This window comes from Solea senegalensis, linkage group LG18, assembly GCF_019176455.1.
Source record: "Solea senegalensis isolate Sse05_10M linkage group LG18, IFAPA_SoseM_1, whole genome shotgun sequence".
Lineage (NCBI taxonomy): Eukaryota > Metazoa > Chordata > Actinopteri > Pleuronectiformes > Soleidae > Solea > Solea senegalensis.
In genome coordinates, this window is record NC_058041.1 from 10,615,759 (window position 1) to 10,638,557 (window position 22,799).

The 22,799-nt window shown below is 40.2% G+C and overlaps 2 protein-coding genes across 3 annotated transcripts in view; one reads left to right on the top strand and one right to left on the bottom strand.

Annotated features, from left to right (window-relative positions):
* psme4b (proteasome activator subunit 4b) overlaps nucleotides 1-5,837 on the bottom strand; it is a 42,393-nt gene extending 36,556 nt beyond the window's left edge. For both annotated transcript variants that reach the window (XM_044013283.1, XM_044013282.1), the window contains exons 1-2: nucleotides 5,138-5,837; nucleotides 3,428-3,568 (exon numbers count right to left, since the gene is read on the bottom strand). In XM_044013283.1, the coding sequence (XP_043869218.1) occupies nucleotides 3,428-3,568; nucleotides 5,138-5,334 (338 nt within the window). In that variant the 5' untranslated portion in view covers nucleotides 5,335-5,837. The remainder of the gene's footprint in view (nucleotides 1-3,427; nucleotides 3,569-5,137) is intronic.
* On the top strand, nucleotides 5,197-20,511 carry LOC122758900 (thrombospondin-2-like). Its single transcript, XM_044013293.1, has 23 exons — nucleotides 5,197-5,259; nucleotides 7,518-7,729; nucleotides 7,857-7,907; nucleotides 8,058-8,194; nucleotides 8,883-8,937; nucleotides 9,031-9,173; nucleotides 10,393-10,486; nucleotides 10,584-10,748; nucleotides 11,032-11,208; nucleotides 11,282-11,455; nucleotides 11,738-11,868; nucleotides 12,692-12,826; nucleotides 12,936-13,154; nucleotides 13,243-13,350; nucleotides 13,447-13,606; nucleotides 13,990-14,108; nucleotides 14,373-14,607; nucleotides 15,049-15,276; nucleotides 15,381-15,511; nucleotides 16,272-16,412; nucleotides 16,540-16,637; nucleotides 19,412-19,551; nucleotides 20,142-20,511. The coding sequence occupies exons 3-23, from the start codon at nucleotides 7,859-7,861 to the stop codon at nucleotides 20,147-20,149; spliced, it is 2,847 nt and encodes a 948-aa protein (XP_043869228.1). The 5' UTR covers nucleotides 5,197-5,259; nucleotides 7,518-7,729; nucleotides 7,857-7,858; the 3' UTR covers nucleotides 20,150-20,511.
* Nucleotides 20,512-22,799: the final 2,288 nt, after the last annotated feature.

Below are 22,799 nucleotides of genomic sequence, written 5' to 3' on the forward strand. Positions count from 1 at the left end.
CAGTGGGCCAACATGCTTCCTTTTTTTCCACTAACGATAAGTGCGAGTATGTATGTGTGTGTTGTTGTATGGGTAACTCTATGAGGACCAGAACACATATAAATCATAGGGAATGAAGACATTTATTGTTAAAGTGAGGACATTTTGGCTGGACCACACGTCCTGTCACTCCTTAAAATGGCTTTTTTTGCTTTCCTTAAAATGGCTTTTTGAAGGTTATGAATTTTAGGGTTAGGGTTGGAATTGGGTTGAGGTTAAGGTTAGGGTGAGGCATTTAGTTGTGATGGTTAAGGTTAGGGTAAGGAGCTAGGGAAAATAGTCTGTCTAAGTATCCCCTCTATGAATGCTGCACAAACGTGTGTGTTGTGTCAAAACATGGTTCACTCAGCAAAGAGCCACAATCCCACCAACGAACAGATCCCTGACACTCCAAACCTGCAGGGGGCAACCACATCAGTGGTGGAGCCCCAGGTAACAGGAAGGAAGTGCCTGAGGAATACAGGAAGCATGGTATGAAATGTTTGGATTTGGTTCAGTCAGTTTGCTTTCTCCTGGAGACACCTCACAGCCACAGCTCCTGATCGACAATTGAAGACACCACTGGTATAGTAGTGTTGAACTAAGTTTGGAGGCTATGCTTCCCAAACGCCTTTGACTGTGTGTTTGTGGATGCAATGTTTATTTAAATTGAGTAATTTGGAAACTTCCTTCTATGATTTATAACGATAGAGATATTGATTTGTACTTTGTACTTGTGCTTTTGTTACTGGTACTTTAGTCATAACCTTTGGTGTAGCTTTGTTACTTTAATGATTAACATTTTGGAGTGATTTAAATTATTTAATCTGAATAAGTCTACATTTATCAAGTAAAATTAACATTATTATTATCATTTATTATTTATATTAAGAAGTATGAATTGAAATGATATGCTATTAATGGATTTGTTTTTCTGTTTATCCTAGGTTATTAACCTATTCTGTTACGTCCTGTTCATCCCATTCTGCCCCAAAATAAAAAACTGAAGATTGAACAGAATTGAGTTGTCCATCGTTGTCCTTCAACAGTTGATCAGCCGTTTTTCAAGTTTGGGCAGGGCTGTGGCCAACAAATACACACTAAAACATCACATAACTTGACAGTGTGTGTTAGGGGTGGGAATCACAGGGTAATTCATGATACGATACAATATGCGATACGTGGTCCACAATACCAGTACTAACACAATACACCGATTCTGTGAGATCGCAAAACAATGCATATATACAGCAATGCATCACGATGTCTGTCTTAAGTGGAGTCAGGATTTCTCTATTTATTCACAATGTAGAGAACAAAGTGCATAAAGTCTATGTATTGAATGTGGATGGAGCATCTCTTAATGTACCTTTCTCCACCATTATCTCGCCGTAAACTCCCTCTTCTTCGACCAGGTAACTTTCGCCCAACTCATTTGAGCAGCGCCGCCACAAGGAGACATCAAGTAACGACACCCGGTGAGTGGAATTGAAGGGGACTGTTTACTTTCGAGCACCTAGTTTTATTCATTAAAATATCAATATTTGCCCTAGCGTATCGATTATGGTATTGCACAAGAAAGGACGACTATTTATGACCAAATTGATATTTTGACCCACCTCTAGTGTGTGTTAATCAGTTTGGTTGACATCCCAAAGAGGTAGCCTACAATGTTCAACCAATTAATCATATAATATCTCAGATTTATTGTGTTCTACTGGAGGACACAATGGCAATGACAATGATTGCTATTATTTAACTTGAATTTGCACAATTCTCAAGGATTTTTAAGGGGAAAATGTCAATAAATAAAGAATAAATCCCTCGTGGCAAAAGTGGCAGAAAACGATTTAAATCTCAAATGTCTTCAACTTCTGCTAACGCAACGATGTAATAATAAAAGGGACATTTTCTGCACAAAAAATATTAGTATTTACATTTGATTTAACAAAAAGTGTGAATTCATTTGATTGTCACAATTGTGTGCCCATGTTGTTGTATTCTGATTTTCATTTCCACGCCATCATTGTCAAAATATCAAGCAGCTATTCAGAAAGTAGGGTGAAATTGTTGTTGTACCTGAGAGATTGATCACAAAGAAGCATTTTGAACAATTTAAAATAACCTCCACAGCATGAAAGGGAATTCACAATGCAGCCATTGGTGTTTTGACAAGAGAGAAAAGGCTGCAGTTGGTTTGGAGTTTTCTTTTGAACTATGATATTTCACATTCATTTTACAGACCCAAATTTTGATGCATCTGTTCTGAAACACGTGGCATCAGTTTACCTCATGTTTACCTTACAGTAATGTTTTCTCACAGCACTCCTCTGTGATCTCATTATACTAAAGGATACCAAAGGACATATTAGGTCAGTGTGGGAGTTACCTGCTTTCTGAGGTCAAAAGCTATTTTCCTATAAAAATATTGGTGTGACAATGCTTGTCACTCCATTCATCCCACCCAAATGTCCTTCTCCCCAGACACATCCTCCAGCTTCACCTGGGAAATCGCAAGCCATTACTTCACAAGCAAATACTGAAGATGAGATAAAATAAGATAAGATAATCCTTTATTTGTCCCACATGAGGACATTTGCAGTGTTGAGATACCATCATTGTGATACTATCCAGGCATATAACCTCTTGACCTCTGCACGTTCTGTGTGTCTTGCTGATGCCTGTCTAGGAAATTAAGTGCTAAATGATCTGGCTCCTACGGTGGCGAGATATTATAAAACAAATGACTAAAGCTTGAGACAAATTTACATTTTTAAAAACAAATTAGCAACTTTTACAAATCCTGAAACAAATTAACAAAGGCCACAGTCCTTCAAGTATTTAATATTTTGTTTTCAAAAATGTTAATTTGTTTTGGGATGTGTAAAAGAGTTTTGTAATAATGGTTTGCACTTCCAGGCCACTGTAGGCTCCTCCCCCTTTAAAATAGTTCCTAATTTACACCCCAACAATGTTAGAAAAAAAACATGAACACTAACATTGTTGTGTTTCAATGTTGCTGGTAGTATTTAAATTTGCTGAGATGAATTGCCGTGTTCTAATGTTGTGATGTGTTGTTATTATTGCTTATAATCTCACATTTACTAGTAAAACTATGTTTTGTTTTGTAAATGTGTTTATATTCAGCTGTTGACTTTTATTGCTCTCTACATCCTGTAGTATCTGTCAACTAAACTAATCTTAGCTAACTAACTAATAAATAAATATCATTCCCAGGCTAGTGTATCATCATCTTGTGCATGTTCTGAACCTGCCTCTGGATCCATAGCCAATCTTCCTCTGTCCTGATCAGGTACCTGAACCACATCAACTACCATTTTTATTTACACATACAAGTAAATATAATAGATACCACTTGTGTGTGTGTGTGTGTTTGTGTCCAACCCACTTGAGCAGGTGAATGAGCAGCCTGGCGTAGCCCTGCATCATATGCGGCTCCAGGTTCGGAAGTGTGACCAACTCATAGAGCAACTTGATGAAGAAAATGTGGTCATCTTTACTGAACCTCCGGCCATAGAGCTTCAGGTAGCTGTGGGTGAGAAGTGACCGTTAATCCACAGTGTCAGTGGCTCGTGCTCTGAGTTGATGCCAAGAAAACAAAGCGAATTAAAAGTCTTAATTTAAAGTTAAAGGGCAGGCTGAACATTATGCCGTGGTGCTCTCTTTAAGGCAGACATAAAGATAGTAACACCATGTTAAAGAAACACTGTGTGACTTTTGCTAGTCATGCTGTCACTGAAGCTAACAGACCACACAGGAAACAGATGTTTCATGTGGTCTTTTAACTGACCTTAGTTTAGCTTTACTCTTGAACTTGCTGGGCATAATTCTTACAGTTTTTGAGTCACTGATTATCACTTCTTAAAATAACATACAGCTGTTTCAGTGTATGAACACTATTATTGTTGCAACTCTGCACAAATGTATCAATTATCATCTATTCTGTTAATTTATTCAATTCAAATCAATGTTATTTGTATAGTGCCAAATCATAACATACTGTACATTATCTCAAGGCACTGTACATAGACAACATCAACATTATTGTTTTACCTACCTGCCCAGGGACTGCGTGCAGAAAATAGCACATTTAGTAAAAACCTTGTACACTGCATCTTATGTCGTTTAATACAAGGTTAATGGTTTATTGTGCACTGTTTTCACAAAATTAGATTACAACAATTAGTCTGCTACTTGTTATAGTAGGTGTTATATATATAAAATATACAACAGTGAACCTTGGTGTTAAAAACATTACATGCTTGTGGGTGCCAAATCTCTATAAAATAAGTAAATAATAAGCCGCACTTATACCTACCATTACACTGTGTTATAGTTCTATAAACACTGAAACTATTCTGTTAATGTAAATGTTAAAGCTTCTCAGCAACCAGTGGAGATTTTATCGGATTCTAAATTTTTATCTGTACTATATCTGATCCAGTGATTTTGACCAGTATTCCCAATCCTAATTTATGATGACATATCGTGGTAATTTTTGTCTACATTTCTTACATGTAGCACCTTTAAATACAACCGTTACACGTGTGCTCCTGGTTAGTCTCTTCTATCTTCACCTCTCCTTTCCTCTTCCTGTTCTCTCTCTCTTTATTTAAAGTGCTATATACATAAAACATGAGCGACACCAAAGATATTTGTTCAAGTGCAGGGTGCGATGGCACCATTTTCTGTACAAATACATACTAAAAGTTTCATAGTAATGTTCTGATACTGTATATTAAAACTTAATTTTGTCTTTATCTTTTTTCTTATGTAAACACTGCAATGCAAATCGTTAGGTTTCTATTGCAATCTATTAAAATGCATTAAAACATCTATTATTGAACAGTTGGATTGTGGATTAAGTTGGTGGTTTATTTATGACAGCTCTCGCAGCTTAACGCACTCTACACTCTCATCTATATTGTTTTTGTTGACACAGACAATAACATTTGTTCAGATGTGTGGTCTCTGGTTGTCCACAGAAATATACTCACAAAAGCTTGAAAACTATGTATATTATTATTATTATTGAATGCTATATGGTAATTGTGTGGTTTATCTTGCGATCAGTCTTGTAGGTCGACCTTGCACTTACGAGAAGAGTTTCCTGCACCAGAAAGCGACTCCAGGCCACAGCTCTCTGAGGAGAACAGCCCGGGACAAGCCCGATTTGATCCCCGCCAGCAGCTGCGTGGCCTCCCGCTCCAAGCGGCCGGAGTAAGGCAGCATGCCGTTGTACACGATCTCCTTTTGAGGGATGAACCCAGCAGCCATGTCTCCACCCTCAGTCATGTCCCGGTGACAGTCAGCTGTAGAGAGAGAGTGACAGGATGTGGAGGAGGGGGGGGGAAACGCTGGTCCTCGTTCTTTAGTGGCTGCTGTGCTTTCTGAGAAGTGCGTTGCTGAAGTTAGTCCACATAATCCTCTGTGTCCAGAGAGCGAGCGGAAGGGGAAAGTGTGTCACGCTAGTTGAGCTGCAAAGCTCTGGGTTGTTAAAGTGAAGAAGGCCACTTCCACTCTGACCTGCGCGGTCGCGCGCTGCGCCATCTCACCTCTATCCACCGACCTCGTGCGTGCGAGCGCGCGTTCATTCAGTTAGTGAGGTCGAGGATTTAAGGTCACAGCCTTTAGTTTCAGCGGCAGTCACTTTGATGAGTTAAATGCCTTTTGGTATGAACATGACAGTTTTAATGTGTTGACGCTTTCTTGGTTGAAGACTGGCAGGAAAATTGGTTGACGTCATAAAGTGGACAACAAGTGCCAGAGCTGATGAGTGAGTGAGTGAGTGATTGATTGCGTGCAACGGACTAATCTGCAGAATATGGGATGATCTGATAAGTGGATTAAACTCTCTATACTGTACTACTGACCCACAGTGGCTGTTAATAGGAATGACACCATCATTATATCTATACATTCAGCATCCATACAGCTGTCTATACAGGTACACATAATGTATACGTCTCTATCTGTCTGTCTATCTATGTCCTTGTCCTTCCCTCCTCTGGTTAATGTCTCCCTGTTGTCTTTTGACACCTTTGTCCCCAGTGTCCATGCATTACAGTGCTCTCACTTCCATGTAAATCTTTTTACCTTAAGCCCATGTAAGTTCACTGCATGCTTAACGTGGCTCAGGCAGCAATAGCAGGATACCGTCTAGTCTGCCTGTCACTATCCACTCACAGTGAGGGCCTGGAGCAGAAAGCAAAGGCCAGTTGCAAGGAGAAACAAGCCAATTGCACGTTGTCACTCCACCTTTTTTTTATTTTTTTTTTAAAATGGCTCATGGTTTTCCAGGTTAGACTTCAGCCAATGATAGAGATGCACCCTTCAGTCACATTCACCTATCTGAGGCAACAAGCGTGATGCCCTCTTTAAAACAATTTCCTCTCTATAAACACAGGGGACGATGGACTGAACAGAACACAATGTGCCCTCCATGAGGCCTATCAGTCCTTGATCATATTGGCTGTCACCCGAATTAATCTCACCTGAGACTTCTTTATTTTATTTATTTTACATCTTATTCCCTTTTTGCCTTCTCTGACTCTCAGAGCAGTGGCCACACCTGCTTTCACTGTCTTCTTTTCCAGGAACAAACATGGTGTCTGTTCCTTTTCATTCTTCCTTCTCATGCCTTTACTTATCTGGAAATTAGTTGGAAACGTGATCGTGTGCATGTGTGCGTGTATTCCAGGGACTTAGTGTATTTGTATGGGCACAGGCCCTTGCATGTGTGTGTGTGTGTTTATGTGTATGTGTGCACACATCTGTGAGATTCATTATTCTACAACTCTACAGATGGAAAATATGATTCAGGATGATGATATGCCTCTTTGACTCAGCAGGAGAAGACCAAACACACATACAGAGACACAGGGAGGGAGCGAGAGAAAGAGATGATAATCCCAACAGAGGTAGATGTTTTTGTATTCCATCAGCTTGCTCATCTTTAGCTCACAATCTCCTGTCGAAATCAAGGAAGTTGGTGTCATGAGCACACACAAACACACACATTATGCCTCTCGTTTTCATCAGTGATTAATGGTGCTGCCAGTTTTCTTGCTCCTAGAATATTGGAAAACTCTGGCAGCCAATAAGTGTGTGCGTGCCTTTCAATGTGTGAGTGCAGGTTTGCGTGTGTCTAAGTTTGAAAGGTTGAAAAGTGCAAATGATGTGTTTGGGAAAGCTGCACTGAGATGTCAACACACACATGCAAATGTATGCATGAAAGGCGCACAAACATACACACACACACAGTGCTCCTTCCATCCAGCCGGGTGTCTCGCTGTGAGATATGCAGCCCAGTTCATCGCCAGACAAACGGGTAATATATGGCCCCCACTTTTGCCTGTTACACACACACACGCACACATTCAGACACACACTCAAACAACTACATAATCGCACAGGACCTTTCTACAGACATAACTGAGCTGTCTGCATGTTCCTCACTCAGATTCCTCTCTTTGCAGTTTTGTCTGGATGACAAATTGTTGAGGAAACTTTGCTGGTGGTCCCCCCCGATCCGATCACCAAGGTAAGAAGGGAACAAGGAGATGAGGGAATAAGGAAAAGGGAGAAGGAGGCAGACTTTCCATCACTGCCCCTGTGGAGCTGCAGCAGGGACGAGCCTACCAGCTGTGATTTCTTGTCGTGAGAAAGGCAGAGCTGCGAGGAAACGCAGGTATGCACTGTTAATTCCCTCTTTATCTTCTTCTATCTTCATGGCAGCAGCTGTGCTTGTATTGCAGCTGTAGCAGTGTGGTTGCTATATTTCATGAAGACTGCATGTGTGATTTACGTTTGAACAGGAATGAGTCTACTGAGAGGTTTCTCCTGGCTTTTGATATTCCTCTATGCAGGTACCACAGAAGTCTCTCACATTCTCATATAGACACATATCATCTACCTGCTATCTGAGTCATGCACATGTAGTGTCTGCATTCACCGTGCTGCTGCATTAATGCAGACTCTGCAGACACAGACCTCCCACACTTGTGCCTCCTCTACAGGTGTAGATGGTGCAAAGGTCGACAATGTGTCGTTTCAAATCTGTCGACATCCATGTGAGGACCTGGTGATTTTGCTGACTGAGATCCAGGGCCTGCGTCTTGTGACGAACAACCTGCTCGAAGATCTGGAAAGAGTAGTAAGACATGCATGCATGTGTATGTGAATGTTGAATGTTTCTTAAAGCTACATTTATTTATGTGGCATGGGAGAGATTTAATTTCTTAAAAAAGGATGTTTTTGAAATGTAAAGGCTATTCCAAACAATCTGGCACAATTGCACTTTGTCGCTTCATTTTCCCAGAAAACCCGTTGAAGAGAGCTTGGAAATTGGAAATTGTGCCAGATTGTTTGGAATAGCAATCCATCAATTAATCGTCAATTACTATTCCAAACAATATGGCACGATTTCCACGATCTCTTCTCTTTCAATGCACTTTGTGTGTGATTGCGTTTTGTGGAAAAATTAAGCATTAAGTGACAAAACCAACTCAGAGTGGCTTCCAGTACAAATGGAACAAGCAGCAACATCTTGTCTGGCAGAGAGCTCTGTGGTTTGCGGCACATGTCATGGTACTTTTGGGAAAAACATGCAGGAAGAATACCATTAGTGTTAGAATGTTGGCTACCAAACTGCTCTAGCTTAAATAAGCAGGTCACTGTGTATGATGCAATGATAGATTCAATATAAATGGAAATAAGTATGTTTTGCTTCACTATTCTCACAGTTCTGTATATATATATATATATATATGTATATATGTATATATGTATATGTATATATACATATATATATATTAATGCTCTGTGTGTTTTTGTGTTTGCAGTTAAAAGAAAATGAAGAGATGCGCTTATCTTTGGCAGACCTGAGCAACAGCAGCAGTAACAACATCAGCAGACAGAACAGCAGCAGCAGCAGCAGCAGCAGCAGCAGCAGCAACGGCAACGGCAACAGCAACAGCAACCAAAACCGAGATGGAGACAGCAGTGATGGCAATGATCTTGACAGAGACAGAGGCAGAGACAGAGACCGAGAGCTGTGGTGTGTGCAGGATGGACGAGTGTATGAGCAGGGAGAGGACTGGGAGGTTGACAGCTGCACCTCCTGTACATGCCAGGTTTGTGTTGTTCAATCCTGTTGTAACTGTACCAGCAGTGAGTGGACTCAAGGACAGCAACACTCGAGTGTCTGATTGAATGTGAGCTCTGTCATATATAGACTACAGGTTCAGTCGTCCTTGTTTCTGCCCCAGAGTCAAGTTTCCTCGTCTTCATGTGACCTGATTTGAACTCTTTTAAGTCTCTCGGCTTTTACTTGATGTCTGTAAGACAATTTAATATTTTATTGTGTACAGACTTCATCTCAGACTTGAATGCCATAACATCTAAGCCTTCTGGTAAAATCCTGGAGCAACAACAAATTTTGAATCTTAAACATCAATACAGCTCTGATGCAGCCTGTTACCCCAAAGGATTAGTTTGAAATTATGGGAAACGCGCCAACCGACTCAGCACTTCTTTACCACCAATGTACTTTTCAGTATATATACCAGTCTGTTCCCTCCTACTCTGCCAGATTTTTGTGCTATCCCAGGTGCATTTTTCTGGCCTTTTTCTTGCCTGCCTGTCTTGACCTTCTTGCTTACCTTTTTCATTTGAGTCCCTCCACTTCTGAGCTGTCACACTACAGTCAAGCTATAATGATGTTAGCTTAGCAAAAAGACTGGAAAGAGGAGGGAAACAGCTGGCCTGGCTCTGTTCAAAGGTAAAAACAATCCACCAAATCCAGAAAGTCACTCTTCTGAGTTTGGCCAAGTAATAGTTTGGCACGCTGTTCTTTAATGGGTATAAGCGTTGGAGATGGTTAGTATGAATAGGCATAAAAACTAAAGGCTGTCTCTTTGTTAAACTTTGTTTTTTCCCTGCTTCAAATCTTTATGTTAAGATAGTATCTTGTCCATATCTTCATATTCAACAAAGAAACACAAAAAGTGGTAGCAATCTTCGGGTATCGTACTCACCAAGAAAGTAAATGAGCATAATCTTCAAATTGTCAAATTATTCCTGAAAAATGTAGTTACCAGTTGGGGAGGTTTTCCTTGAAAACCAATGTGGTTAAATGTATTTCCAGAGCTGCCTTTGTTGGCCATTACCATTATTTTATGGTTGCTTCACTGTCAGAGTCTCTTCATGAAATATAATTAGTTTTGTCATCAATGGTTTGAGGGAATCACCAAACCTGTGAGTCATCTTACAAAAACATGTGGCTCAAATAGCATGGTATACAGTGTCTAAATGATTATGAATATTGGTCTGCCTCATCTTTACCTTATTTAGGATGGAGAGGCAGTGTGTCGGCAGGTGTCTTGCGCTCCTGTATCCTGCATAAATCCATCCTTTATTGATGAAAAGTGCTGCCCTGTCTGTCTCGGTAAGTTTGATTTGCCAGCAGCTGTGTGCTAAAATCACAAAATGTGATCCAAGTGTACCAACGCTGTGTGTGTGTGTTTGCGTCGATGTAAATAAAGATAACAAAGATGGCTGGTCCCCATGGTCTGAGTGGACCCACTGTTCTGTCTCCTGTGGACGTGGAGGGCAGCAAAGGGGCCGATCGTGTAACAGCATCATGCCGTCCTGTGCCGGTCCATCGGTTCAAACCCGCAGCTGCATGCCAATGAAGTGTGACCGCAAGGGTAGGTCTTACATCACCGCACAGGTCTGTTTTGTCACGTCTTTGACTTGTATTTATGTTTTAATCATTCGAGCACAACCAATCCAAGATAATTAAACAGATATTTCTCAAAGAGAAATATGAAACTTCTGAGAAAAATTGATTTGAGAGATTGCGGTCATAATTGGAAACACATTGTTTTAGTCCTGCAGCCATGCACACGGTATAGAGCTGTGGTGGGGGTCTGCATATTTTCTTTAATTTTCCAGGTTACTTACAGTGCTGTGTGCATGTTTCATGTCTAGTGCACCTCGAAGGGAACTGGGGCCATTGGTCGCCTTGGTCTGCGTGTACAACCACATGTGGAGAAGGAAGCATCACGCGTGTACGTCTGTGCAACAACCCTCCGCCAGTGAAAGGCAGCAGAGGGTGCTCAGGCAGCGCCAGAGAGACACAACCGTGCAACAACACACTCTGCCCCAGTGAGTACAAATGCACATATAAAACTCTGTACATATGCACTTCCTTACAGGTGAATGATGCGTTTGTGTGCAGTTGCTGGAGGCTGGACAGGCTGGACTGAATGGTCACTGTGCTCAGAATCTTGTGGAGGAGGCCTTTCAAGTCGCCAGAGAGAGTGTTTGAAACCTGCCCCACAGAATGGTGGGAAGCCTTGTGCCGGAGACACTGTAGACTACGAAGCATGTAACAAACAACCGTGTCCTATAGGTAAACGTCAAAAACCTCAGGCTGTAGGTAATTGTGTATAGATGTATTATTTTACAGAATGCTAAGAACGTCTGTGGATAAACCTGATCAATTTTTGCTGTAGGAAACATATTTTCAAGCATTAGAGCATTAAAAACAATATCCTTTTTGGTTTGTTTTGCCTTTATTAACTTACTAAGGCTAATGGCACAGTTAATAGTTTAGGTATGAGTTTCCATTGACCCTTTTATGGATTATTTGCTTTGTGACTCAATGCCTTAATGTGTACGTATGTGTTTTCAGACATGTGCTTGTTGTCAAATCCATGTTTTCCTGGTGTGGCGTGCACATCACGCAGCGAGGGATCATGGGAATGTGGACAATGTCCGTTGGGTTTACAAGGCAATGGCACTCACTGTGAAGATGTAAATGAGGTAAAGTCCAGGGCAGACAAAGATCAGATTACAGGACGATGACCTAATGCTACAGAAACAACTTTTATTTTATATAGGTTACCCAATTCTGCATCTACAATATGATACCACAAAAGAGCCTTAACTCCTACCTACTTTCTGGGAGGTATTTTTTTTTTTTGGACTGTCAGTCCACCACTGTGACCAAGACTGAATGTCAAAACAATTATTTTGTAAATATTTTTTAACCTATTGTGGCCACAGAATGAATCTTTCACCTCACTTTTTCGCAGAATTCAGCCTCTAAATCAGCCATTCCCAAAGTGAAGAAATCTTATGGCTTATTCTAAATTTAGAAAGTCCTCTATGGCCTACCAAAACCCCGAATTCTATAATATTTATTTCACGAACAAGCCAAAAATATGATACGTTAATTTGAATTAAAAACAGTAGTGGACATGAATTGCCTCACAAATGGTAAGGAAATTTAACTTAAGCTTTGTTTTGTTTTCTTAACATTTCCTTCAAGATTTAGTTAATTTTACTCAAGTTTGTGTTGTTTTTAACTTACAAGTAGCAGAGTTGTTTGTAATAAAACTGTAGATTAAAATTCTTTTTAATGATCTCTCATGGCCCAACTGCAGTACCTTTGCAACCCCCCAGGGGACCACTGTCCACACGTTGGGAATCACTGTGCCAAACAAAAACCTTTCTCTTTATCTGCAACTGTGGCCGCCTCAAAAAACATCCCTATTCTGTAGTTTGATCCTGGCTCTTGCAACACAGTTGTACAAACAGTTTGTGTTTGATATGCTGAACATGATTAATCCCTCTATTTCCCCAGTGTGAAGTGGACGGTGTGTGTGTTACAGAGTGTGTAAACACAGACCCTGGGTTCTACTGTCTGCCCTGTCCTCCTCGATATAAAGGCACACAGCCATACGGCCTTGGACTACAAGAAGCCCTGAAAACCACTCAGGCAGGTGTTTTATTCTTTGTGCCTTATTATTATATACAGCACATACACTTCACTTTGAAGTGCTATCACGAGCCACTTTAGTTTTCTCATGTGTATGCTTTTGTTGCAGGTGTGTGAGCCATACAATCCTTGCAAAGATAACACACACACCTGCCACAAGTATGCTGCGTGCGTGTACCTGGGCCTGGCCTCTGAGGTTTTGTACAGGTGTGTGTGTGCTGTCGGATTTGCTGGTGATGGCTTTTTGTGCGGCGAGGACTCTGACCTGGACGGTTGGCCCAACAACAGACTGACCTGCAAGAAAAATGCCACCTATCACTGTCAGAAGGTAAAAAATCGGCCAACAAAACACATTAAACGTCTTTTAATCTGTGTTCTGTTTGGGTGTGATTCTAATAAACTGTGATTTGCTGAAGGATAATTGCCCAATGTTGCCAAACTCTGGACAAGAAGACCTGGACAAAGACGGACAAGGAGATGCCTGTGATCCTGATGACGACAATGACAGCATCATAGATGAGAGGGTGGGATTGTGGTTGAGAGTCATTTTAACTGTGTCTGTAAACACATGCATATTCATGTCTCCATTGTGTGTGTTACTGTGTGGATGTTTGACATAGGACAACTGCCCACTGGTGTTCAACCCGCGGCAGTATGACTCAGACAGAGACGGCGTTGGGGACAGCTGTGATAACTGTCCGTTTGAGAGCAACCCACTGCAGAGAGACACCGATAACAACGGAGAGGGAGACGCTTGCAGCATTGACATTGATGGAGATGGTACGAGCCTGGAACTTATTACTTTCTCACAGATATGTAGCCAATAATTTGTTCTTGCCTTTTGTTTCCGTAAGTGAATAATAACATGGTTGTAAAACCGTGTTGTTCTTGCTCAAAACTTCTTACCCACCACTTTACCCCACAGTGGCCCAGTATTAAACATTTATAATATAATTTATTTCTTCTTTCCTCTAAAATGCCCAATTGTTGCTCCCTTGTTCCCTGTAGTTTTTTCCAGTGCGTCTCTATTTTTTGGAACTTAACACAACAAATTACTAGCTCATATAAAGTACTTTAACTAAGTATTTGTCTATTGTTCTTGAAATGTGGATTAAATTTGGCGTGTCTAGTAAAACATTTTTCAATGCATCTCCTTCCTGCAGAGGTTCTGAATGACCGCGACAACTGTCCCTCAGTCTACAACACTGACCAGAGGGACACAGATATGGACGGTGTTGGAGACCAGTGTGACAACTGTCCCCTTCTACACAACCCACTGCAGGTTCATGAAAAACACACTAATATAATCACGCAAATTGACTGTATCTGCTGTAAGTCTGTACCAGGGGGAAAACATTACAGCTGTGGTGACGGTGTTGCGTCACAGAACATCTGGTCTGTGACACACGTTTGAGCACATTCATACAAGTTATTAGTGACAAATAATCACTGATGTGTGTTGGGTTTTTTTGGTTTTTTTGTTAACAAAGAGGAAATATTAGTTATGTAAGTTTACCAAAACTTAAACGTGTGCGTGTGTCTGCAGCTGGACTCTGACAGTGACCTGGTTGGGGACATGTGCGATGACAATGAGGACATTGATGAGGACGGCCACCAGAACTCTCTGGACAACTGTCCCTATGTTGCCAACAGCAACCAGGCCGACCACGATAAAGATGGGAAGGGAGATGCGTGTGACCACGATGATGACAATGACGGAATCCCAGACGATCGTGACAACTGCAGACTGGTGTCCAACAGGGACCAGATGGACACTGATGGTCAGAGTTGCATCACTTGATCTAGATTTTGGCAAATGTAGGATGACTCATCCAATCCACTTTATTTATAGATCACAATTAAAAACAACACAGTTGCCCAAAGTGCTGTAGAGTAACATTAATATAACATAAAACACAGGCAATACTGCCAGACAGAGGTAGAATGACTTATATCAGAAATCAAATAAATTAAACATGTCACTTCTTGACCCTCAGATTATAAAACTTACAGTCCACTATGTTCCCCGTGGTCCATAAACAGTTAATGGCTGTGGTGTTGTTTTGTAATTAAAACATTGTTTAATAGATCAAGAATTACATAGGACTTTCTCATCAGAAGCATATGTTACGATCCTGTCCAATCAGTATTTTTTTATCCCCATCCTGGTGTTACACATATCCCTCTTTCTCTGTCTCTCTCTCTCTCTCTCTCTCTCTCAGGTGACGGCAGTGGAGAAGCCTGTTTTGATGACTTTGACAATGACACTATTCCAGACGCGCTGGATCCCTGTCCACTGAACCAGGATATTGGTTCTACAGACTTCAAGAAGTTTCAGGTTGTTTTACTGGACCCTAAAGGCACAACGCAGTCTGACCCCCTGTGGGTGATCCGCAGCCAGGGCACAGAGCTGCTGCAGACGGCCAACTCGGACCCTGGAATCGCTCTCGGTGAGATTAGTCATACTCTAACCCCCCAAAAAAAATCAAAAACCCATTTCGAGTAAAAAAAAAAAAAGATGGAGTCTTAAAAACAATCCCCTTGGTTTGAACAGGATATGACAAGTTCAGTGCTGTCGACTTCAGTGTGACATTTTATGTGAACACCAACCGAGATGATGACTACGCCGGCCTTGTGTTCGCCTACCAGTCCAGCCAACGCTTCTATGTTGTGATGTGGAAACAGGTGAGACTTTAAATGCTGACTTTACAATGACTATGTTTCCATGGATACCAATAATATGACTATTGACCTCATTCTGAATAAGATATTATTCAGAATAGTTCAAATTCTAGATATTCTAGCATAATCTGATCATGACGCACGTCTAAATCACATCCACTGCGGTAAACATTAAACCAGGCAAAAGATTATGTTAACATGATAGTTTCATATTCAGAATTTTTTCTTTGCATGGGTTAAAATCAGAACAATATTTAATGCACACAAGAAATGTACATTAAATTGAACACAAATGTGACCTACCTCCTGTATATACATCTGTCAAAAGAATTGTTGAGATCCAGAGGAAGGAGATCGGAGTCAGCTCAGTGTCCAAACAAGGGTTTTAATCTTGTACAAGAGGAGCATTCACAAAGCAACACACAGGCCAGTTACAAGGTGAAGACTTCCTGTCTTCGATGAAACACAAGGTATTTATCTGTCTCAATGGGTCAGCTATCACCTTGCCCTGAGTCGCAGACCCATTGTCTCTATTCACAAGTCACCTCAAACAGTTCCTAAAACAATACAAATGGTCACTGGTCCCAAGTCACATCGAACAGTTACATTAACAATACAAAGGGTCAATGGTCGCAGGTCACATCAAACGGTTGCATTGAACATTTGTCTTCATGTATTACATGAGGTACATAATTCCCATAACAACATCAGTTTAACCCTCACACTTTTATATCCTGCATGTTCTTTCTTTATATGGGAGCAGGTGTCGCAGGCCTACTGGGAGAAAAAGCCCTCTAAAGCTTTTGGCACAGCGGGAGTTTCCATTAAACTGGTCAACTCCAGCACAGGACCTGGGGAGTATCTACGCAATGCACTCTGGCACACCGGAAATACCAGAGACCAGGCATGAGTCTGACATTTTGTGCATTTCGCATGTGACATCACAGACCAGACTGACTGACACAGTAAAGATCACATTCTTAAGTGCAATTTTCCTGTCCCCCGCTCACATGTGCGTGTGTCTGTTCCAGGTCAGAACACTGTGGCATGACCCCAATAAAACTGGATGGAGGGACTACACAGCTTACCGCATGCACCTGATTCACAGACCCAAGACCGGGTTCATCAGGTACACAGACATTTGTCACGTACAATACTGAAGTCTCCTTCACACTGAAATTAGCAGCTATAACCAGGTGACGCTCCTTAAAAATCTTAAATACGTTCCCCATTGCCAGTGGTTGCTCTGCAATCACGCGTGCGTCACACACTTACAACTAACAACACCGTATCCCTCAATGATGATGGTCACTATTTTGCATCTTTTCCTTTCCTTTACTCTTTAAAACAATCATTTAGTTGACTCAATTGATGAATTAAATTGTATTCAGCGTTGTCTCAAGTTTTAAAAAGTAAGCATCCCTACAAACATTAATGCTGACCACTGGAAGATAAATAGAGCTAAATTACTTGCAAAATAGAGCAAATGCCAGTCAGAGTTGAAGCACATGTGCATATTGCAGGGTCTTTTGACTAAATATGTTCCCACTGGTGAAAAACCAGTGACCAGAATGGGGAATAATAACGCATAAGGAAGGGGTATTATTCATTTTTAGAACTTGGGACAGTGCTCAATATCATGTATTTGATTAATCAGATCGTCAAACTGCAAAGTAAAAGATGCAAAACACACGAGTGACACATGTCAGGACAGACCAACCACTGGAAATGGAAATATTGTTATTCAGTAGTTTAGTTGGTTTCAATGAAATTGTTTCAGCCATTTCTGTTGGCAAAGATAGGCATAAAACAAAACCGCTGACATGTGAACCTGTACATGTGCTGCCTTAATGCTTTTGTTGCTTGATCGTCATAAATGTCAGCTGGAGTAGAGTCATGGAAGTTTACCAACTTTGGAAATTTTGAAGTTTGTGGACCTCAACAGAACTTTCCAAATGAAAAAAACCCTTTTAATTTATAGTTAACGCATTCAATAGCCCATTTTTCTAAGTGTCATATTCCAAGATATGCTGCTCTGTCTTAAAACGTCACTGATTACTGTCTGTTCCTGAATGCTTTAAAAAGAAAACTTCACATTTGCTTAGAATGAGCAGGCACTGTGTCTGTATTTATGACAATGTTTAACATTACTAAAGCATCTGTATTTATATCTACAAACATGTGATCAATTTAAAGCTGTTTTTTTGTACATTTTCATAATTAAATGAAGAACAAACTGAACTTGAACAAATTGTAAGAAAAGTCAAAACACAAAAGCACAACAAGAAAACCATGGTAAACAAGTAAATGTGATTTGAACGAATTGCCAAAAATAGTTTAAAAACCCCAATGAAATGTTTAAATTACATATTTGGGTTTAGTGGGGGAACAATCTGCTGACTAACTTCTTAAATCTCTCGAAATCTCATGCACTATCACCCGTGAAGGAATAATTCACCCTTGGATGTGCTAATACTCAAGGATATCATCAATCAACAAGAGTTATTTTATGATAACAGTGTGATTCACTCTCTTTGTACCTAGTCCTCCTCAGCCTGCCACATCTATTTCTGCTTAGTTGCACCTCTCTAATGGACTTAAACAAAAAAAAGAAAAAAGAGAAAAGCTCAAGGCAATGGGTTTTCTTTGCTTTGTGCTGTTCATGTGCAAATTTAGAGGACTGCTCTGTTTTCAAGCTGAGAAAAAGTGAGGGGGTATAAGAACAATGCTGTGATGTGCCAGGCCCAGTTGTTTAAGAGGCTTGATTATGTTTAAAGATGCAAGCATTGGTTCTGCTAAAAATCTGTGTGTTTAGCAAATATATTGTAGAGTTTGAAAAGAATGTTGTGGAGGAAGGACAATCATTTCTATTTGTAATGTGCCATTCAAACATCCAATATAACTGCCTTAAAATATCTCCGTTTGACGTCACATGCTCGGAATTATCCACTGCAGGGCCAGCGCTAACCTTTCTTGTGCCCCAAGAGCTTTCAGTGGGAGAAGCCACAGTAAACCTTTTATGATTTCTATTTGAAATACTTCTTATAGAGGCTTTGTCCTCCTGTTTGACATCTTTTTCCTCTGTTGTATCAGGTATCACACACTGTGGGACATTTTCTGTCACACTAAATGATGTTCCAGCCCCCTGTGTCAAATCTTGAAGTTAACTTGTCATTAGTGTAATTTTCCTTAATTGTGCATTTGAAATAATACATGCATACATACATACCATACACCTATCACAGTGTTCTGTTGAAGAAACAGTATGAATGACAGATATATATATGATATAATAACAATATACAAGTAAGCAATCAGTCAGGGACAGTAACACACATAAAAACAAAACAGTCCTCTGAACGTTAATGCAGTTTTACAGAATAAAACAACAACATTACTAAAGATATACAGTATAACAGACAATAAACCTATATTATGCAGGAGAAGCATTGGTTTGACCCAGCTGAAGTAGTGCGCCCATGTGGAAAATATTGATTTGTTTACAGAAGTGATTTTAGAGCTCTTTTAAACTGCTGTGAAGACAAAAACTGTTTTAAAGTACTGGCAGACAATTCCTTACCTTGGGTGCTTGGTAAAATATGCACATCCGCAAACTGAAATCTATGTTTTCAGTTTGCATTCAGAGAAGCTACTTGGTTATGTTATAGAAAAGTCTGGGCCAACATTAACATGAACCACATGCACAGCCTTGAAGGCAAACATCGCCTTCGTGCGCACGTCATGTCCCTCACAAAGAGCTGCAGCTGCTTTAGTCCATGAGCTTGAATGGTGTCTTTCATTCAAAGTCGTCAGTTGTTCCTTGAGTTTTTCTCTAGTAAACCGGACTGTGTTGCTAAACACAAATGGCTGCTTCATACTGCCTGTGTTGTATACTCTGTGCAGGGTGGTGGTGTATGAGGGCAGGGAGATTTTGACTGATTCAGGAGCAGTGTATGACCACACACTGGCTGGAGGCAGACTGGGATTGTTTGTCTTCTCTCAGGAGCGCGTCCTCTTCTCAGACCTCAGATATGAGTGTAGAGGTGAGCAAGATCTCTTAAAATACTTTTTCTTCTCAGGTTTTTAGCTAAAACGAATTCCCATTCTTCTTAAAAAATGATATCACAATTATAAAAGAAAAGTACTGTGGCAAATCGTTGTTGTTCATTCTGATGCATTTAACGATATGTAAGATTTTCTGTTGTAGATAGTTGTAACTGCTCAACGTGAGCCGCCAAAATATTACAAGAGGAAATCTGTGGGGTCATGAGATGATTAATAACCACAGATTGTTATTAGATGATTAAATCTATTTTTAAACTATAATAATTAGTGAAATGAAACAAACTGAGGACCTTACAGAGGCGGTGTCTCTGGTGGAACTGCTGAAACATGAGAATTGACTGATTTATTCTTTTATTTATTTGTTTTCACTGCATATTTGTTTTTACTGCATTCCACAAGCTCGTCTAACGTGATGGGACTAATTTAACGTAATATTTAGTTACAGAAATAAATAAATTTCCTAAATGTATGAAGTCCGTCAGCATCTGTAAACCCATTCCTCTCATGAAAGGTACCATCTGATGACCTTGTATAATCTGTTTTCTTTCTTCTTGTTTTTTTCCTCTAGATAACTGATGTGTTTTGCTAAAAATATTCAGAAAAAAGCTTCAACATCCCTCCAGAGATGCACACAGAAAATCTTAAGACAACTGAGATGCACCAGACGCAGCCAAGCCTGTCAGTTAGTGGCAATCATCTAGCAGCTTTTTATGCAGCAGCATTGATTTCAGACTGTCTCATTCGCTGTATGTAACTGTGGACTCTGACAGCATCTCTAATGAAACTCATTCTCACTGCTTCCATTTGTGCTTTCCTTAAAGTTGTAAATAATTATTTATTGTCAGATACCCGGTGTGACAGAGAGACGTGCGAGGACGACGGAGAAAGTGGAACAAATGTCTGGTATCTTAATAATAAAATACAGTTTTTATCCAGTTGATTCTTTTTTTGTTTTTCAGGATGCCAATGCAGCTTGATTACATCAATGCGGTCTCTAGTGCCCTCTAGTGGTGGAAGTAATGATTACAAACGATTGACGGGATAGAGGAAACAAAGCATGTATGTAAATCATTTATTCATGTCAAAATACAATGTTCATCACAATTTAAAAGCTTCTACTTACAGTTTAGTAAAAACCCACGTGTTACTGTAATAATTCAAGATGGAACTAAATGTAAAAGTGCAGTACTACTCAGTTAATTGATTGATTTTCTTTTAAATAACTGGCTTTAAAAATCCTGGAATAACTTTACATATAGAAACATTTAATTTAAAGGTGCAGTGTGTAACATTTAGCGACATTTGAAGTTGCATGTTATAGCTGAACATCCCTCACCTCACTCTTCATTTCTTAGTGTGTTGTTGACACTATGTAGCTTTCAGTTTCAAAAGATGATCAGTACTGTACTACTGATAATAATAATAATAATACATTTTATTTATATCAACACTCAAGGACATGTTACAAAACAAACAAACAATAAAAAAACAGGACGATAGAGAGTAGGCTATTTTAAACAGGTGGGTTTTTAGTCTAGATTTAAAGAGGGGAAGAGGGGAAGAGAGTCAGAGTCGTGGATGTCTGGTTGGAGTGAATTCCAGAGACGGGGAGCAGAGCGGCTGAAAGCTCTGCTCCCCATGGTGCTGAGGCAGGTGGAGGGCACAGTGAGGTGGAAGGAGGAGGAGGATCTGAGGGAGCGGGAGGAGGTGGCGATGTGGAGAAGGTCAGAGAGACAGGGTGGGACGAGGTTGTGGATGGCCTTGAAGGCGTGCAGGAGGATTCTGAATTGAATTCTGAGATTGCCCGGAAGCCAGTGGAGTTGTTGTAGGATGGGGGTGAGGTGGTGGAATGATGGGGCTCTGCTGATGATGCGGGCAGCTGAGTTCTGAACCAGTTCAGGTTTATGGAGGGATCTGTGAGGGAGACCAGAGAAAAAATTGCGGTCCCTCTGCAGAGTTGACCTGGCTCCTGAATATAAAATGTTCATTCTGGGGTAGTGGAAAACAACAGTTCATACAATCAGGTGACTGTACACTAAAGTATATATATATATATATATATATATATATGTACATACATTTTTTAATCTCCAAAATAGTTCAAAGACCATTGTAATGCAAATGCAGAGGTTCTCCTCTACGCACATGAAATATGTTGTAAAATAGCAGCTGTGAACAAGTGCAGAAAACTACAAATGTAGAGTAAATAAATAATTATGTAGTAACCACTGTAAACAGATTCTGTCCAGGATTCTAAAATAATAATAAGGCTCAGCAACACTGTAACAATATAAAACCCATAGCACACTTTATCAGTTCACTCCTGAGTAACTGCAGCTGCTTCTAGTGTCTTATACCTCGAAAAAAAAAACCCACAGAAAACCTCTGCTACTTTATTTGAAATTCCTGAAAGATGAAGAAATGAAGTAAAGACAAACAGGAAGGAGAACAGACTCCTGCTGTGAGGCTGTCTGCAGGAATAATTGAGTGACTTCATTCAAATTTGACACTATTCCTATAAATCATCAAGATGTTTGCTCCCAACGGTAAGCAAACACTTGAGAGGGAAGAACAAACTCAACAACAAAAGCAGACTCGGGGTGGGGTTCCACCCTCTAATTGTTCTCCACCATACACTCCCTGAATGTCTACTTTTATGATGTTATGCTGGTGAGCCGAAGGCAAACTTCCACCTAATGGACAATGAAGTTCTATTCTATTCTCTCACATATAGAAGAGAAGAGTAGGGGTGGTAATCACAGGCTTCCTCATACCCAATACCTGGTCCACGATACCAATAATATCACGCTACAACGATAACTGAAGAAAACAAAACCTCTGTGAAAAGTTGTGCAGGATTTCTCACAACATAGAGAACAAAATGCATATGTATTGTATTGATATTGAACGTGGATGGAGCATCCATTAATGTAACTTTCTCCACCATTATCCTCATTCACTTAAGCAGAGTAAAAGTGCAGGGACTGTTTACTTGAGAGTGGCTTGGAAGGACAACCATCTACCACCAAATCGATTTTTTGACCCACCTCTAAAGATGAGAGAGAAAGACCAGTGAAAGTTTTACAAATATTATCATTATTATCATTTACTTACTCAGTTTTATAATGACAATAACCGCATTTTGGGTGATAGAAAACACTCATTGTCATTTCATTCTCATAGTAAACATTTAAATGACTTAGATCTGGCGTCTCCACAGAAACGT

What these genes read in the sequence shown, in the direction of transcription:
- LOC122758900 (XM_044013293.1), top strand. Translation starts at nt 7,859, where the DNA reads ATGAGTCTACTGAGAGGTTTCTCCTGGCTTTTGATATTCCTCTATGCA. An exon ending in ATGTTGTGATGTGGAAACAG is followed by an intron (nt 15,512 to 16,271) that starts GTGAGACTTTAA and finishes ATATGGGAGCAG; the next exon opens with GTGTCGCAGGCCTACTGGGA. An exon ending in CCGGAAATACCAGAGACCAG is followed by an intron (nt 16,413 to 16,539) that starts GCATGAGTCTGA and finishes TGTCTGTTCCAG; the next exon opens with GTCAGAACACTGTGGCATGA.